At 39.8% G+C, this 18,036-nt stretch overlaps 1 protein-coding gene across 5 annotated transcripts in view; it reads left to right on the top strand.

Annotated features, from left to right (window-relative positions):
* Positions 1–18,036, top strand: part of Rps6kb1 (ribosomal protein S6 kinase B1) — a 42,096-nt gene that overhangs the window by 16,826 nt on the left and 7,234 nt on the right. For 2 of the 5 annotated variants that reach the window (XM_036196207.1, XM_036196208.1), the window contains exons 5-12: positions 8,082–8,229; positions 10,398–10,455; positions 11,848–11,948; positions 14,484–14,574; positions 14,732–14,822; positions 16,014–16,121; positions 16,883–16,945; positions 17,106–17,183. In XM_036196207.1, coding sequence (XP_036052100.1) covers positions 8,082–8,229; positions 10,398–10,455; positions 11,848–11,948; positions 14,484–14,574; positions 14,732–14,822; positions 16,014–16,121; positions 16,883–16,945; positions 17,106–17,183 — 738 coding nt within the window. Of the gene's footprint in view, positions 1–8,081; positions 8,230–10,397; positions 10,456–10,644; positions 10,688–10,787; positions 11,120–11,847; positions 11,949–14,483; positions 14,575–14,731; positions 14,827–16,013; positions 16,122–16,882; positions 16,946–17,105; positions 17,184–18,036 lie in introns of those variants that run through there. The other 3 variants (XM_036196209.1, XM_036196211.1, XM_036196210.1) reach the window with 3 other exon arrangements.

Below are 18,036 nucleotides of genomic sequence, written 5' to 3'. Positions count from 1 at the left end.
AGGACAACCTTTGGGAGTTGGTTTTCTCCTTCTACCAAGTGGGTCCTGAGGATCAAACTCAGATTGTCTGGCTTGGTGGCAGTATCCTTTACCTGCTGAGCCATCTCACCTGCTCATGGCCCTCATGTTCTCTCTTAGTGCACATATGCATTGCATAATATTCAAATCAGGTTAAGCATAGTTCTTCCAATAGCTAGAGTTTCAATTCCTAAACCCCTAAATGAGGTGATAGTAGGTCCTTTTAGAGTGTTTTTCTCTGGTTTTCTGGCACCACAGAGGCAGAGTACTTATCTACCAGACCTAAATGTGTGGTGAAAGAATTCTTTCACAGACTGACAGATGAAATCAGGGGAGAGTGGGGTGTCCCATTATTTTAAGTGAGTTGTTCACATCGGGCTTATCAGACTTTACTCTTTTTTTGTTTTGTTTTGTTTTGTTTTTGTCGCCCCCCCCCCCCCCCCAGGCTTTACTCTTTGTAAGAATGGTCTCATTTGGTTACTTACTCAGAATATTGAGGAAAAGACTTTCAGTAACCATCTTTGGAAGCAAACTACTGTATTCTTGCTAGAGCCTTAGAGTTTTGTTACTCACAAGATTGCCTGTCTTCCACCTTTTATTAAACCAGTGTGGAGATACTGGATGCTAATACTCTTCATTTGGGTGAAGTGTATTCTGTTTCTAATTTACTTGCTCTGTCACTCAAGGGAAAAATGAGTAAGCTTGTTTTTAAAATTACTCAGCCACCCTATAATCAAAACCCTTTCTCCATTAAGGTTTAAACCTATTTTTAGGTAGGTAGGTAGGTAGGTAGGTAGGTAGGTAGGCAGGCATATGTATATACCTACATATGTACCTAGTTTCTTTGTCTTTTTCTTCAGCTTCAGTAATATCTAGTTATGTCTTTTTCCTCTTGTGTCCAGGTCTTCTTAGTTTGGGTATCGTCATTGCCTTTGTATCACCTAACTAATCAACAGACTGGCCTTTAATTCAACTCCACCAGTTTTCACTTCCATTCCATGTCAACGTCTTCATGTTCTTGTTATTTTATTTTATTCCTAGACCATCCTAATTAACTTAGCCTGCCACTTGATTTAGTTGTTACCCCACTAACCTCATGTTCAGCGAAATGCTAATCTGAATCTGCTTGTTTCTCACTCTACTCCTGTGTTCCTCTGTCAGCTGCTGAGCATTTTCTGGCAGAAATCACATAAATTTGTAGATTGCTTTTGGGAAAAATTCATAAACTCCAACTCCAGTTTATGACTTGTTTAGACCACAGTTATCCCAACGACATTTGACATCTCCCTGCACAAGTCCTTCCATTCTGTGGCTGTTGAGAGCTTTTACTCTTGGCCATTCGTTTGTCCCACCAGCACCGTCCACTCTCTTCCTTCCTGTGAGACAGTCACCCATGGTTTCTTTCAGCTGCCCAGTCTGGCCTGTTCCAACACTGTCTCAGCGCATTTTTTGACTTAGTGAAATGTGTTCTTTTCTGGAGCTAACTGCTCTGTTTTAGATCCCATTCCTTTCTATCTGTTTGGATACTTTACTCTGTTACTTATCACTCTTGTTCTCTCCTCTGTCCTGGCTTTTTTTATTCTAAAATTTTTTATTTATTATTTGTGTTTGGACACATGCACATGCTTGGTACCACAGTGTGTGCATGTCAGAGAACTTGTGAGAGTCAGTTCTCTCTTTTCATCTTGATTCTACCACAGTGCATAATCTAGGCTATCTGGCCTACAAGCTTCCAGTTAGTTCTCCTATTTCTACCTCCCATCTTGAAGTGGGAGTGCAAGAATTGCACATGTGCACTCCACAGCTAGCCTTTTTACCTGGGTTCCGAGGATTGAAACACGTCAGGATTGCATTTCAAGCTCTTACTGGCGGAGACAGCATGAGGGCTCTGGACTTCTTTGTATGTCAAGAGTTTGTTAAATCGCTCTGGCTGCCATCAGACCTGTCCCTCTGTCCTTCGTCTCCTCAGTTCTGGGACTGCAGGCATGTCACCATGCCCAGCTCCCATGACTTCTTTCTTTCTTTAAGGATATTCATGTCTGTTACATGTCTAAGCAAAACCTTCTGTCACTCAGCATCTCCTTTTGAATCTCCAGAACTTGAGAATAGGGTCCATATTACCACCTCTACTTTTTCTTTTCTCATTTATTTGTTGTGTATGCCTGCATGTGCACGCACGTGTAGGTACATATGTGTGTGCACATTCCGTGGAGTATGGGTGGAACTCAGAGGACAATTTGCAGGAGTTGGTTTTCTCTTTCTACCATTTGGGTTCCAGGGATCAAATTCAGGTCATTAAGCTTGACAGCAAGTGCTTTTAACTGCTGAGCCATCTTCCAGCTCTGCCTTGGTTTGCTTTTTCACTCAGGATTTTGGCTTGTGACTCTCCTATTTTTATGATATTCTTGTCTCTAAGTCGTCAGTGACTTCCCATTTGCTAAATCCAATAGTCTTTATTTAGTTGATACTTAATTTACATCTCTGTACTCTGAAGCAATTGACCACAGCTCTTTTCTTTTTTAAAGATTTATTTGTTTGTATTTTACATGTATAAATATTTGCCTATATGTGTATTTGTGTACCATATGCGTTCCTGGTGCCTGTGGAAGCCAGGAGAGAGCGCTGGACCCCATGGAGTTCTACATGGCTGTGAGCTGCTATCGGAGTGCTGGGAACTAAACCTGGGTTGCTTTGTTTCTACTTTTTGTTTGTTTGTGAGACAGGGTCTCACTATACAGCTTTGGCTGACCTGGAACTCTCTCTGTAGACCAGGCTGGCCTCACACTAGAAGAGATCTGCCTGCTTCTACCTCTGAGTGCTAGGATTTAAGGCATGTGCCACCAGGTCCAGTGACCTCCTATCACTCCCTGCCTTACTGTCTTGAGACCTGGTATGGGTTCTCACTTAACTAGAAGTTAATGGTTTCCTGCAAAACTGGCTAGGCAGTAAGCTCTTGGGATCTGCCTGTCCCTGCTTCTTAGTTATGGAGTTGAAGACACACAGCCATGTCCAGCTTTTTATATGGGTGCTGGGAATTTGAACTCAGGTACTCAGGTTCTCATTCTTGCAGAGCTATTGCTGTTACACAAAGTCATCTCCCCAGGGCCATAATTAGGATATTTTGCTATAGTTTGTCTATCCACCCTCCATTCTTCTCTGCTGTCATGTATGTATAGTAATATTTCACCTCTAAATACAGGTTTTTTTTAAAGGTTTTATTTATTTATTATGTATACAGTGTTCTGTTTGCATGTATCCCTGCAGGCCAGAAGAGGGAGCCAGATCTCATTACAGATGGTTGTGAGCCACCATATAGGTGCTGGGAATTGAACTCAGGACCTCTGGAAGAACAGCCAGTGTTCTTAACCTCTGAGCCATCTCTCCAGCCCATTCATACAGTTTTTAAGAGGAATTGATCCACTTTTTGAAGAAAATAATTTATTTTATTTGTGTGGGTATTTTGCCTGCATGTATGTGCATGCCTGGTATACCATGGAGGCCAGAAGAGAGTGTCAGATTCCCTGGAACTAAAGTGAGCCACCAATTGGGTTCTATGAATTGAACCTGGGTCCTCTGGGAGAGCAGCCAGTAATCTAACCTGCTGAGCCATCTCTCCAGACCTGAATTGTTCAATTTTTTAGTTAGTCTATATTTAAATTTTATTTAAAAGTGATTTATTTAATTTATGTGTATGATGTTTTGCTTGCATGTATGTCTGTGTACCACATGTGTGCACTGCCCAGGAGGCTAGAAGAGGGCCTCAGATCCCCTGGAACTGGAGTTAGAGGGTTGATTATGAGCTGCCTTGTGGGTCCTCTGCATGTGCAATAAGCACTCTTAACTGTTGAACATCTCTCCAGCCCCTGTCCATTCACATTTTTAATTTCTGCTTTTGCTGTATAATTTGAGAGTTAATTGTGGACACTATAATACTTCACCCTCAATTCTATTAAGAATAAGGGTGTCTTCATACTCTAGTATTACTGGAGTATAATTATTGTACTTGAAAATGTTAACATTAATATTCAATACTGTTTGCTAATATATAGGCTATGTTCAAACTTTTTCAGTTGTTCCTTTTTGGAAAGCAGGGTTTCAAATAGCCCAAGCTGGCCTCTATAAAGTCTCTGTGTAACTGAGGATGACCCTGAACTCTCGATCCTTCTGTTTTCACTTGTTGAGTGCTGGGATTGCAGATGTGCACCATTGTGAATGGTCACTGTAGAGCCATTTCTTACTCATTTAGAAAATTGTCTTTTATAGCATTAACTGTCTTAAAGAGTCCAGATTAGTTATTGGCTCACAAACCACATGCAATGCCCAACTCCAAGGGGATCTGATGCCATCGGCCTCTGAGGGCACCTGCACACACCCACACACACATACACACAATTAGAAATAAAAGTGCTGGAGCTGGAGAGATGGCTCAGAGGTTAAGAGCACTGGCTGTTCTTCCAGAGGTCCTGAGTTCAATTCCCAGCAACCACATGGTAGCTCATACCCATCTATAATGATATCTCGTGCCCTCTTCTGGCCTGCAGGCATACATGTTGGCAGAATATTATATACATAATAAATAAATAAATCTTTAAAAAAAAAAAGAAAGAAAGAAAAGTGCTGGTTTTGTTTGTTTGTTTTGAGACAGATTCTCTACGTAGCCCTGGCTGTCCTAGAACTCACTCTGTAGACCAGCAGGCTGGCTTTGAACTCAGAGATCCACCTGCCTCTACTTCTTGAGTGCTGGGATTAAAGGCGTGCGCCACCACTGCTCCACTGAGAAGATTCTTTTAAAAAAAATAAAGTATGGTTTTGTTTTGTTTTGTTTTGTTTTCCCTTATTATTTTTTTTTTTTTAAAGAATCAAAGCCCGAAGTTGGGCATGGTGGCACACACCTGTAAACACATTTAGGAGGCTAATGCAGGATTGTGAATTGAAGCCACCTGGGCTACATAGTAAAATCATTTCTCAAACTCAGAAAGGGTTAGGGATGTGGCTTAGTTGATAGAATGCTAATTTAGCATGCACAAAATCCTGGGTTTGATCTGTAACCCTGTGTCAGTGTGCCATGGCATCCATAGGTGCAGGGAAGAGGATCAGAAGTTGAAAGCCATTCTTGACCACACAGTGAGTTTGAGGCCAGCCTGGAATACATGCGACCCAATTAAAAGAAAAGTCTAGAAAAACAAAAATAGAATTGGTACCAGAGGCAATGGCTTATGGAGCTGACAGTGGCAGGAAGACCACTTGGCACAGGGATTCAGGATCAGTCTGGACAATAAAGGAGGACCTTTTCTCAAAAAGAGTTCATTAAAGAGTCAGTGTGAGCTGGGCATAGTAGTTCATGTCTGTAACCCAGCACTTCGGAGGATCACATCAGTATAAGGCCAGACAGGGCTTCAGAGTGAGATCCCTTCTCAGAAACCTCCTAGATAAGAAAGAACCAGTATAGACTTGTTTTTATTATGATTCATTGTGGTTTTCAAGTACTGCTAATGAGAATTCCATTTTGTTGTTAAAATTAATCTGTTTTGGTTTGTTTTGCTTTTGAAATAGCCTCTCTCACTTTTTGCTTAGGGTTGCCTAGAACTCACTGCACGTAGCCCAGACTGGGCTCAAACTTCTGGCAGTCCTCCTGCCTTAGCCTCTTATGTGCTGGATTGTAGACTTAGACCACCATTCCAGTTATGTGGTACTGAGGAGTGAAGCCAAGGCTTCATGCATGCTAGAAAAGAATGCCACCAATTGGGTCACATCCCCAGCCCCAAAAATGTGCAGTTTCAAGTCGCTTCTGTGCTAAAATTATCAACATAGCATTCTGTTCAATTTGTGGGTTTTGTTTTGTTTGTTTTGTTTTGTTGAATTTTGTTGAGACAGGATCTCTCTATGTAGTCCTGGCTGTCCTGGATCTTAATATGAAGACCATGCTGGCCTTGAATTCAAAGACCACCTGCCTCTCCTGGAAAAAAATGCATCACCACACATGACCAAATTTGTTTATTTCTTTTGTGCTTAGTTTTCTTTTACAGTTCTGACCTTGATTTCATTTTATTCTTAGAATATGTAAAATTATTAGCATTCAGAAATCAAAAATTTTTTAAGTGCAGCTGGGTGGTGGCAGAGGTGGTACACCACTAGGGAGGCAGATCCAAGGGTATCTCTGTGAGTTCAAGGCCAGCCAGTTCTAAAAATCGAGTTCTAGGACAGCCAAGACTGTTACACAGAGAAACGGTCTTGAAACAAAACAAAACAAAAACAAAAAACAGAATTTCTATAATTGCAATAACAAATGTAAAGAAGATGGCGGATAGCCAAGCCATTGAGATTGTCTTACTTCTCGTATCTCTCTCTTACTGTTAGCCTTGAGACTTTCTTAGATGTGTTTAATTTTATAAATGCAAATAACATGTGTTTGCTTGTATTTTCTGAGTCAGGGTCTTACTGCCTTGTTCTGCTGGCTCCACATAGGCTGATTTATGGTCCTCCTGCTTCTTCAGCCTTTGATACTGGGATTCTAGGCCTTTCCATCATATCCAGCTTGTTTTTATTCTTTCCTCATTCTTTCACAAGATATAGCATAGACTATATGTACTATAAATGATACAGTACTTGGCATGTTCCTTTCACCTCACCTTCATAGAAATGTTTCTTATTCTTTTTTTTGGTTTTTTGAGACAGGGTTTCTCTGTAGCTTTGGAGGCTGTCCTGGAACTCACTTGGTAGACCAGGCTGTCCTTGAACTCACAGAGATCTACCTGCCTCTGCCTCCCGAGTGCTGGGATTATAGGTGTGCGCCACCACCGCCTGGCTCTCTTATTCTTTTAATGGGTATATGTATGTAGATTATGTAGGCTTCCAGCCAAAATCCTACATATGGACATTCAATTTGTTTCTAGTGTTTTCACTTTTGTAGATATGGTTACAACTAATAATGTTGTGTGTTTGTGTCCAATATTACTAGGGGTTTACCATTGGGATAATTTCCTAGAATTTATGCTTAGTGTGTCTAAGACTACATAATTTTCCTAAAATGCTTTTATTATTATTATTATTATTTGTTGTTGTTAATTATTATTATTATTATCATTGAAGACAAGATCTTACATAGTTTAGGTTGGTCTCAAATTTATTAATAACCATAACTGGCCCTGAACTCTTGGTCTTCCTGCCTCTGTCTCTCTCCAGTGCTGAAATGGTAGGAATGTGCTTTCAAACCCATCTTTTATTATTTCTTAAAACAAAGACTACAAGCACCAATGACAGACCTTTAACCTTTCTTATTTTTTAATTTATCTTCATTGTCTTAGTTACAAGCCACTTTCCTTCGTTTCTTGTTCTGGCTACCTGCTTTGAGTCATTTCTCCCCTAACCACCACAGTTCCACTAAAAGCTGAGGGTTATTCATTATACTCCCCTCAGCATCTCTTCTTTGCCTCTACAATTTCAACACCTTGGCCTAGATGTACAGCCTTCCATTTCCTGACCCCTGGTCTCCTCCTCCACCTGACTCTCTCAGCTCTTGTTGGATACTGACCTTGGGCTCCCTGGACACATCCTGTTCTGTCATGCGTCTCTTCCACTGCAATGCTTTTTAGCCATCACGGTTCACCTTAACGTTACAGTTTTGCTATCTTCATCTCCAGGAAGACTTCTTGCCAGGTTGAGTGCAGCTCCCCTGCTTACCCATACTGTTCTGTGCTTGCCTCCATTGATATCTTTTCTTCTGATGCTCTGGCTCCAAGGAATCCTGATTCCTTATGTTAGTCCTGTTCTCTTGGCCTAAAGGTGGGAGCACACTAAGCCCTGAACTGCAATTTTATATGCATAAACTTGATCTGTTTACAGATTCCTAAAAAAATGCATCTAGGTTTTCATTTACATGTTTAACACAAAACCCTAACTAGTTTAGATATTTATAAGTAGTGAGTAGCTTCCATTACCTCCATCTCAGTTTCTAGTAGGAACTATTCTGTATTGGCCAGAAAAGCATAAAATAGATTTTTCCAATGACCATAGAATAAAAATGTTGGCTGTTTTGTTCTTATAGATCATCTCTTTTCCTTTAGGCAATGATAGTAAGAAATGCTAAAGATACAGCTCATACAAAAGCAGAGCGGAATATTCTGGAGGAAGTAAAGCATCCCTTCATTGTGGATTTAATTTATGCCTTTCAGACCGGTGGAAAACTCTACCTCATCCTTGAGTATCTCAGTGGTTAGTACATAGTTCGTGTAATTATTTACCTTTGCTCCAGAAACTGGGTTCAAACATTACTTTCCAGTGAAAAATGCTTTTTTTTCATTGTGAACAAGTCTTAAATTGATGGCAACATTGAAGAAGGAAACTCACATGTGAACAAATGGTTCTATTACAGACAAATAGGAAAGAAACATGGAGGGTGTTTTCTTATTGGGAAAATTTGATTTAAATCTCTTTGTAATCAATTATTTAACATATTCATAAGCTGAGGTAGCTACTGTAATTTACATATTCTATTAAATATTCCTTTCTAAATAGAAATGGAGATGCTTACTGAGAGTATTATGAGATACTGAATGTTTTTGAGCTACATTTTCAAGGGCCTGCTCCCTACTGGGAACTTACCAACCCCCCCATGTCTTTTTTTTTTTTCTTTGAGACAAGCTCTCACTGTGCAAACCAAGCTGCCTGGAGCTCACTATGTAGCTCATGCTGCCCTCAAGCTCCTGCAGTCCTGCTTCAGCCTCCTACCCCACAGCATCTCTAGATCACAGAGATGCACGCATCGACAACAAACACACCTGGCAGTTTCTCTTCTTTTTTAGACAGGATCTCTTTATATAGCTCTGGCTATCCTGGAACTCACTACGTAGACCAGGCTGGCTTCAGACTTAGAGATGGGCCTGGGTGCTGACTTAAAGGCATGTGCCACCAGGCCTGGCATACCTGTGATTTCTAAGAAACAGGTTTTGTCACAGCTCTTAATATGGACCTGAAAGCTGCAGAATTTCACACCTTTTTTCTTTCTTTCTTTCTTTGTTTTGTTTTGTTTTTTGAGACAGGGTTTCTCTGTGTAACTTTTTGGACCCTGTCCTGGAACTCACTCCATAGACCAGGCTGGCCTTGAACTCAGAGATCTTCCTGCCTCTGCCTCCCGAGTGCTGAGATCAAAGGCATGTGCCACCACCACCTGGCTACCTTTTTTTCTTAATGCTACTTCCTTGTGACTTTATTTTCTAATTTGAAATTAATATAGAAGATTGTGTGACTAGTAGTCCAAGAGTTCTGTGGAGTTTCTGCACCCCTCACATCTCCATGTTCCGTCCCCTCATTGCATTTGCTTATCTTCTGCTTTATACATAGGCAAGTGTGTATGTACAGATGCATGCGTATACAGTCAACATTTTTTGTGCTATTCAAAGATTTTTACTACTAAAACGTTAGCATTTACTTCACAACTCAAGAACATTTTCTTATATAACTAGAATTATAAAATAATTAGGAAATTAACCTTAATATAATGTCTTTTGGTTTTCTTTTATTTGGAACAGTTCCTTTGTCTTTGTCTGTCATTATGTTGACATGAAAAGAGTATAGCCCAGTTTCTGTAGAATGCCATTGATTTGGGTTTATCTGGTATTTCTTTGGGAGTAGATTCAGGTTATGCATTTTTAACAGGACATTGTGTTCCTTCTCAGCAGTTCAGAACAGGAGGTGCATGGTAGTTAGATCTTTGATCTCTGCTGCTGTCGATGTTCATTGTGGTGACATATGTAAGGTGGTATTTACCAGGTTTCCCTTTGGCATTAATAAGGGACTCTTGACGAGATAATTTGGGATTACTTCAGTGTCTCATCTCACCAGGCTTCAGGTCCAGTTTTGGTGCCCACTGACTCTTGACTGTAACAGTTCACTGTGGTGCTGGCCACTTTCACTTATACCAAGCTTTCCTTTCTCCATTGAGAACCTTATCTGTTCATTTATTTACATCATTATGGGTTCCTGGATTTTAAGATAACTCAGGACAGTATAACCCTTTATTATTATTTACTTTGATACTTAAATTATGCCACCATCAGGTTCATTCAGTTTATATGAAGGTTCTGAAAATAGGGAATAGTCACATTCACAAAAATTTGAGTGACTTAATTGTGTACTGACTTTTTTTTTTACATATTGAAAAGGTGCTAGAGAAACTTTAATCAAGACGTTTTAAAACTTTAGGCCTGAAATCTGTATATATTTTGAAGTTTGCAGGTGTAAAAGCTATTAATTCCAAGTCAATTTTAGGAGTTTTAAACAAATTTGTTTAAGGAATCAATCTTATAGATAAAAGAAAGTGCAAACTCATTAGAAGAGGATTGGAAGGAAAGATATTTATTCCTAATACTTTTCCCTTATAGGAGGAGAACTATTTATGCAGTTAGAAAGAGAGGGAATATTCATGGAAGACACAGCTTGGTAAGTGAAGTTTTTGTGGTTGTATGGATTCAGGTAATGATTCATGTAATTAAAACCCAAACTACATTCCCACTGTGTGAAGCCACACCATTCAATCAGTTGATCTGGAGCCACTCAGTCACTCAGAATATCCAGGGGAACTTTGGGATTGGGCAGCTATTGGAGGTCACATGATTCCTTTGCCCCCAGGCCTTGGGTGGACCGCTCTTCACTGCAGAATTTCCTTGAATTGGTAAGCTGCCTGTCTTGGTTGTGGGTGAGTGTGGTTTTCCAGTGAAATTTTGAATGTGCAGCAATGGAAAGTATCAGAAATCATCTCCTCTTTTTTTTAGACTTTCCAGTTCCCAAGGTGCAGTCTTAGGGAGGTGATAACCCTGAACACACATCTGTGGATTGATTATATAGCCAGGATGGGATCTGCCCTCCTATTCGTAAGATGGCATCTGCTTCAAATTAAAAATATACACATCCTTTTGTGAAGTGACCATATTGAAGGGTAACAGTAAATCAGTTTGACCTACACATTAATTGAATAGAAAACACTTAAATGTTTTTTCTATCTTAATTACCAAACTGCATTCCATTGTTTAATTTCAGGCCTTTTCTAACACAGAAGCTGCATTTAAGAGCCTTAGGGATGAAGTGCCCTTTTTTGGAGAAGGCTCTCTGAGCCCTGTTGGAGGCTGTGGTCCTGCTGGCTTGAAACTGCCTCAGTCCTCTAGGACACACCCTCTCCATCCTGGAGTAATCTGCAGGATTGCAACATTGTTACACAGCCAGTATTGCAGTGCTTTGTGCTTTTCGAATCCAGACAGGGTTGATTCAGCCCTTTATTCTTTTGAGGTAGATAAATTTGAGTGTCACACAGTTTATAGTTGTGGGCTGGCTGGCAAGAGGGTGGGCAGATACTGTGGGCATTGCTGTCTATAAATACACAACTATATTATGTAAGGGATGAGTGGGCTTCCACAGGTCAGGCTATAAGGATCAAGTCTTGATCTCTGAGAATAACAAAGTCCATACTTCCTGTGGAATCTTAAAGTTGGGGAGGGTGGGAGGAATTTGTTTATTTGAAGGACTGTTGGCCTAATTTCTACACAGAGAGAGCAGAACCTAATCAATAATAGTTAAAATACACTGGACATCTTTGCAATTTTAGCAGTATATTTGTAATGGAAAATAAAACATGGTATAGTTTGACTAAAACAAGTGACAAATGTCCCCCTGCATTGTGGCATCATCCTGTGCCCTCTCTTTTCCCAGTGCATTCTTCCACCCCCACTAATTTGGTCTTTGGTGCATGTCTGTTTCTTTCAAGGAATTTTATTCCATACATAAACTGCTTTGGGTAGATTGCTTTTTAAATTTTTATTAAATCACTTCTGTTTCCAGCTTTTACTTGGCTGAAATCTCCATGGCTTTGGGGCATTTACATCAAAAGGGGATCATCTACAGAGACCTGAAGCCGGAGAACATCATGCTTAATCACCAAGGTGGACTATATCATGAACAATTCTGTAGTAACTAGTCTGCTTACAATCTTTCCACACAGATCATGGCCATTTTCAAGGCTCCCATGTTTCTCTCTCTTGTTGCATATTTCCTCCTCAGACTATATCCTATCGTAATACTTGCTGGTACTTTTAGTATTTATAATGAGCTTAAACAGAGTTAAAGAGATTAGCCATTCTTTACCACTTAGAAGAAAATTCTTATATAAAATGTTGTGACCCCCAAAGCTAATTCAGATGTTAATTTTTATTTATGCCATTGATTTTTAATGACAAAAATGCATAAGTAGTAGAAGCAAAACTTGTTTGTTTAGACATAGTCTTGCTGTATACTAATTGGCTGGCACTGAACTTAGATAGGGTCTTCCTGCCTCAACGTCCCAAGTGTTGGGATTGCATGTATAGAACACCAACATGCAGCTTAAAACAAAACTTTTTATAACTTTAACTAATGTTTGAGAAAGAAAAAGACTAAAATTGAACCATATTATTTGGTACAGCCCCAATAACAAAATACTTAATAGGCATAGGTTATACAGAGAGACTAACCCTGTACAGCTATGGGTATAGCAAAGGGAGTGTTGGCTGCACCTGCATGTGCCTGCAGCTCCATTTCTGCTGCTGTAGTCTGAACTGGGAAGACTGCAGTTTACACAGGCAGCAAACTAGGAGACCAAGGCATCTTCAAGGCTGTAAATGGTTGCTGATCCTCAGGTCTCCATAGGATGATTCATGAGATAGTTAACCAATGCAAACTCTTAGACAGAAATATATAAGAAATATACAAATGTATATAAGCCAGGGGGCTTACATAAATGTTCCAAATAGTGCTTTTTAAAATTTGTTTGTAAGGGGCTGGAGGGAGAACTGGCTCTGTGGTTAAGAGCAGTTGCTGTTCTTGCAAAGGACCTGGCTTTAGTTCCCACGGTGGCTTATAATGTCTGTCCAGGAAATCTGGAACTGGTTTTTGCTGGCACCAGGCTCACATGTAGTGTTCATATATACATTAGGCAATTCATACATATGAAATTAAAGAAAAAACAAGACTTGTTTGTTTTTAATGAAAAAATGATAGAATTAACAAAGTACATTGTGGGAACAAGGTCTTATTCCTATCTTCCCATCCCAAACCTGGATTCTGATTCTGAATTCTTTGTTGTTGATTTTGAAGTATTCCTTTAAAATTATTTTTCTGTTCTGGGACTTGAACCCTTTGTGCATGCTACCACCAAGCTATGGCCTCAACCCTCAGTTCTATGGCAAAGGATAGAATAAAGGAATGGCGGAATAGTAAAATAACTGTTTTTGAAGATATTTATTTATTAAATTGTTTATTTTATTTATTGCTTATATAATTTATTTTTGTATATTTATTTATATAAATTGTTTATATAATTTATTTATACATTGTTCTGCCTGCAGGCCAGAAGAGGGCACCAGATCTCATTACAGATGGTTGTGAGCCACCGTGTGGGTGCTGGGAATTGAACTCAGGACCTCTGGAAGAGCAGCCAGTGCTCTTAACCTCTGAGCCATCTCTCCAGCCTGTAAAATAAAGTTTTTAATCCATAAACTTAGATATACTATTTGATTGTGTGAGAATAAAGGCTATGGCCAGGTGCAGAAGAAAGACCTGGGTTCCCAGCACCACATACTGGCTCCCACCAATTGGAAACTAGTTTCAAGGTTCCTGAGCCCTCTTATGGCTTACTTAGGCATCAGGCAGACATACTGCACTTGCATATATGTGGGTAAAATTACTCATACCCATAAAATCTTAAACATGAGAAAATAAAAGATAAATGGAGCCCTGTTTCTTTTGTACCAGAATGTAGATGTTCACAGTTGAATAAATGGGCCATTGCCTTTTGTCTGAAGGGAACCTTGAATTATAGGGCCATTGGTGATGTTGAGCCACTGGTTAATTAAATGGCGGCTGAGAGGAACTTATCTGAAATGATCTTTGTATAAGGTAGAATTCCACCTTCTGGGACAGAAATGATTATCCGATGCAAATTTTAGTTCTTTCCCTTCACTGGCGGTGATTGAATTTGTTCTGCTAACTGATAGCATTTGGCCTAGCAAGTGATAGAATGACTTTCTGAGACTGAAGAGTTTATAGGACTCTTGAGTGCATTGTGAAGAAATAGTACAGTTGAATATGCTGCGGTTTTTGTTGAAATACAGAATGTTTAATAGGGTATATATTACTTAAGCCAGACTTTCAAAGAAGTTTTCTCAGGATGGAACAGAATTCTGCATATCGGGAAAGCCAGAGCTTTAGACAGCTTCATTATTTTCTTTATTTTCTCCTTTCTGCATTGCTTATATTATTGGCACTGCCCAATCTTTAAGTAGTTACTACCCCATAGTAGATAAGGCACCTAGTTCTGGACATCTTCAGGAAAAGTTTTGGAAAGGAAAAGATACATGGAGGGAGGAATTACCTGTTTGCTATGTTCAAATACTGTATGTACTTGAGAGTCCGAGAGTAACCATGCTAATCTTTCATTGTAGGTCATGTGAAACTAACAGACTTTGGACTATGCAAAGAATCTATCCATGATGGAACAGTCACACACACATTTTGTGGAACAATAGAATACATGTGAGAGCTGCATGTTAAAAGAAATGTAACTGGTTTGGGGGTAATATCTAACTTTTAACTGGTTTAAAATAGTATCTTAGTTTTCTTAGTTTAATAATTTTATTCAGATGATATAAAAATGGGTAAATTTTAAGGCATGTTATTTTTCTCATTTAAGGGCCCCTGAAATCTTGATGAGAAGTGGCCACAATCGTGCTGTGGATTGGTGGAGTTTGGGAGCACTAATGTATGACATGCTGACTGGAGCAGTAGGTGCACATTAAAAGCTGCATGTTGTATAGTCTGCGCTGAAGCATTACTAAGACACTCTAGTGAGAGAGCTTTGCTCTGCTTTCACATGTTCCTAGTCGGGTTATTTTCAAAGCTTAAAGATTTGTTAGCAGTAGTGTTTTGTTTTGTTTTTCGAGACAGGGTTTCTCTGTGTAGCCCTGCCTGTTCTGGATCTCCCTCTGTAGACCAGGCTGGCTTCAAATTCACAAAGATCCTCCTGCCTCTGCCTCCCGAGTGCTGGGATTAAACCGCCACCATCAGGCTCTTATCAGTGTTTTAGCATTAATGGTAGCTTATGATTTTGTGGAATTCATATTTTTTTCCTAAAGACTTATTTTTATTTTATGTACATTTGTGTTTTGCCTGCATGTTTATGTGAGGGTGCCAGATCCCTTGGAACTGGGATTACAGACATCCGTGCACCACTATATGGGTTTGGAAATTGAACCTGGCTCCTCTGGAAGAGCAGCCAGTGCTCTTAACTGCTGAGCCATCTTTCCAGCTGGGATTCCATACTTTAAAAAAAAATTTTTATTTGAATGACCTATGTAGGGGCTGGAAAGATTGCTCAGTGGTTGAAGGGTGAAGTCAGCCCTAATTCAGTTCCCAGCATCACATCGGGTACCTCACAGCCTCCTATATCTAGTTCCAGGGGATCTGATGCCTCTGGTGTTCATGGGCACCCCCCCCCCACACATGCACAAACCCTCATACACCATGTGTACACATAATTTTAAAAGATTTTTAAAATTGACTGGCTTATGTCCTGGCAATCTAATGAAATACAGAGGGACAAATGGGAACGTAAAATGCGACGCCTCACTGGCCACACAGACTTCCTGGGCATTGCTGCTTATACATCATTGCTGAAAGCCGTGAGTCTGAGTTAACTGTTTCTGAACATACTTTCTTTTTCCTTTCTGAGACATGGTTTGTCTGTGTAACAGCCCTGCTGTCCTGAAGCTCTTTCTGTAGATCAGACTGGCCCCAAAGTCATGCAAATCAGCACTCTGCCTCCAGAGTGCTGGGACTAAAGGTGTACACCACCACTCCTGGCTCTGAACCAGTTTTCTTATCTCAGTGTGAACTGCCCAGTCCAGGAACTAGATAATATTGTTACTTAAGATTTGTTTTTATATGCTAATTTATCTGCTCTTTTCTATCCTTAGCCTCCATTCACTGGAGAGAATAGAAAGAAAACAATTGACAAAATCCTCAAATGTAAACTTAATTTGCCTCCCTACCTCACACAAGAAGCTCGAGATCTGCTTAAAAAGGTAGGCCTCCTAAATGGCAACCTTATCAGCAAAGCTTAAAATGAGAGAATTTGGTACACATGCACAGATGTGCGCACGCACACACATACACACACACCTGTGCGCGCGCACGCCTGTGGTTGTTTGGGTTTTTTTGTTTTGTTTTTGGAGACTCACTATGTGTCACTGTGTAGACCAGGCTAGACTCAAACTCATAGAGATCTACCTGTTTCTGTCTCCTGAATCCTGGGATTAAAAGTGTACACCCAGCTCATAAGTAATACTTTTTTATTTATTCTTTGGTAATTTTATGTGTGTATAGTTTGACCTCCATCCTTCTTCTTCAACTTCCTCTAATGCCCCCAACACTTACCCTCCCAATTTCATGCTTTCCTTTTTTTTTTAATAACCTATGCAATCCAGTTAGTGTCGCCTGTGTAACTGTGGGTGTGGAGCCATCTGCTTGAGCATGGGCAATATACCAGTGGCCATACCCCTAAAGACAAGTGACTGTCCTTCCCCCAGCGGCTATCAACTGCCAATAGCTCCTTCATGAAAGGCGGGGTCTCATAAGCCCCTCCCTTATCTAATAATTTAATGTATATTTTGATTAGAGTCATACATAGATACTAAACAGAAAAGACTTGCAAGTTTTTTAAAGCAAAGTACATGTATTAATAAATTGTATCTTCTTGAGCACAAATAGGGAGCACATTCTATAAAGGGAAAAAATCAATTTGAGTAATTTAGGATTTTCATCAGTTCTTCTTTTCTCCCTAAAGCTGCTGAAAAGAAATGCTGCTTCTCGTCTTGGAGCTGGTCCTGGGGATGCTGGAGAAGTCCAAGTAGGAATTGAGATGTTTGGTGTTTGGGAGAAACATGATGCTAATTTTGCTAATTTGTGATGGCTATCTGTGTGTATCCATATATGTTTAGCTTATATTGTGATTTGTAACTTCCAAAAAGTGGTGTGTCATTTTAGTCATCTCCCTTGACTTTTTCTAGGCTCATCCATTTTTCAGACACATTAACTGGGAAGAACTTCTAGCTCGGAAGGTGGAGCCTCCCTTTAAGCCTCTGTTGGTATGTATATACGGAAGCATGTAATAGGGGAGATCAAGAACCCTTGTTTTCCAGTACTAGGGGTTGAACCTAAGACTTCCCATTCTACACTGACACCTCAGTGCTGGTAATTTTTTAAAATAAGAAAAATCTCAGAGAAACCTGGTAGAGTGGTGTTCTCCTATATGATAGTGTCTTTATTAATGACATCTGCAATAACCCTTTCCAAATAAGGTAAGTTTCTGAGGAAGCAGGTGTTTGAATGTCAACATGAATATAAAGGGCGAGGGAGCATAGTTCAGTCTATAAAAATGCTTTAGCTGTGGCCAAATAACTTAGTGTTTACTTAGCTTCTGTCTTCTGCTTCAGAACCTGAGAAAATACACTTTCTCCATTTCTTGGGATATAGGTAGAGGAAGAGGATAATGAGGCTGATTATTATTTGGTCACAGAGCATAAGATGACCTGCTTGGAGAGATGGCCTCATTGCTTAAGAGGACTTGTTCTTGCAGAGGACCCAAGTTTTAGCCCTTGCACCCATATGATAACTCACAATCATCCTTAACTCCACTTCCAGGGGACCCATCACCTTCCAATCTCCAAGGGCACAAGGACATGCACATAGTACACAGCCATACATGCGCAGAAAATACTCAAAATAAAATAAACCTTAAAATGTCTGTATATACAAATATAAGGAGGATAATTAACTCAGATACCTACTGCCCAACTTCAAAAATGACCAGGTCATCTTGTATTTAAAAAAAACAAACCATAAACAATAAGCCGTCATCATACCTAAAGGCTGACTATTTGACCATTTGTTTGTTTTGATTTTCCTTTTTCCCTGTATTGTTCAGTAAGAATTCATAGT

Source organism: Onychomys torridus, chromosome 8 (assembly GCF_903995425.1).
Source record: "Onychomys torridus chromosome 8, mOncTor1.1, whole genome shotgun sequence".
Classification (NCBI taxonomy): domain Eukaryota; kingdom Metazoa; phylum Chordata; class Mammalia; order Rodentia; family Cricetidae; genus Onychomys; species Onychomys torridus.
This window is presented reverse-complemented; position numbering and strand designations above follow the sequence as displayed.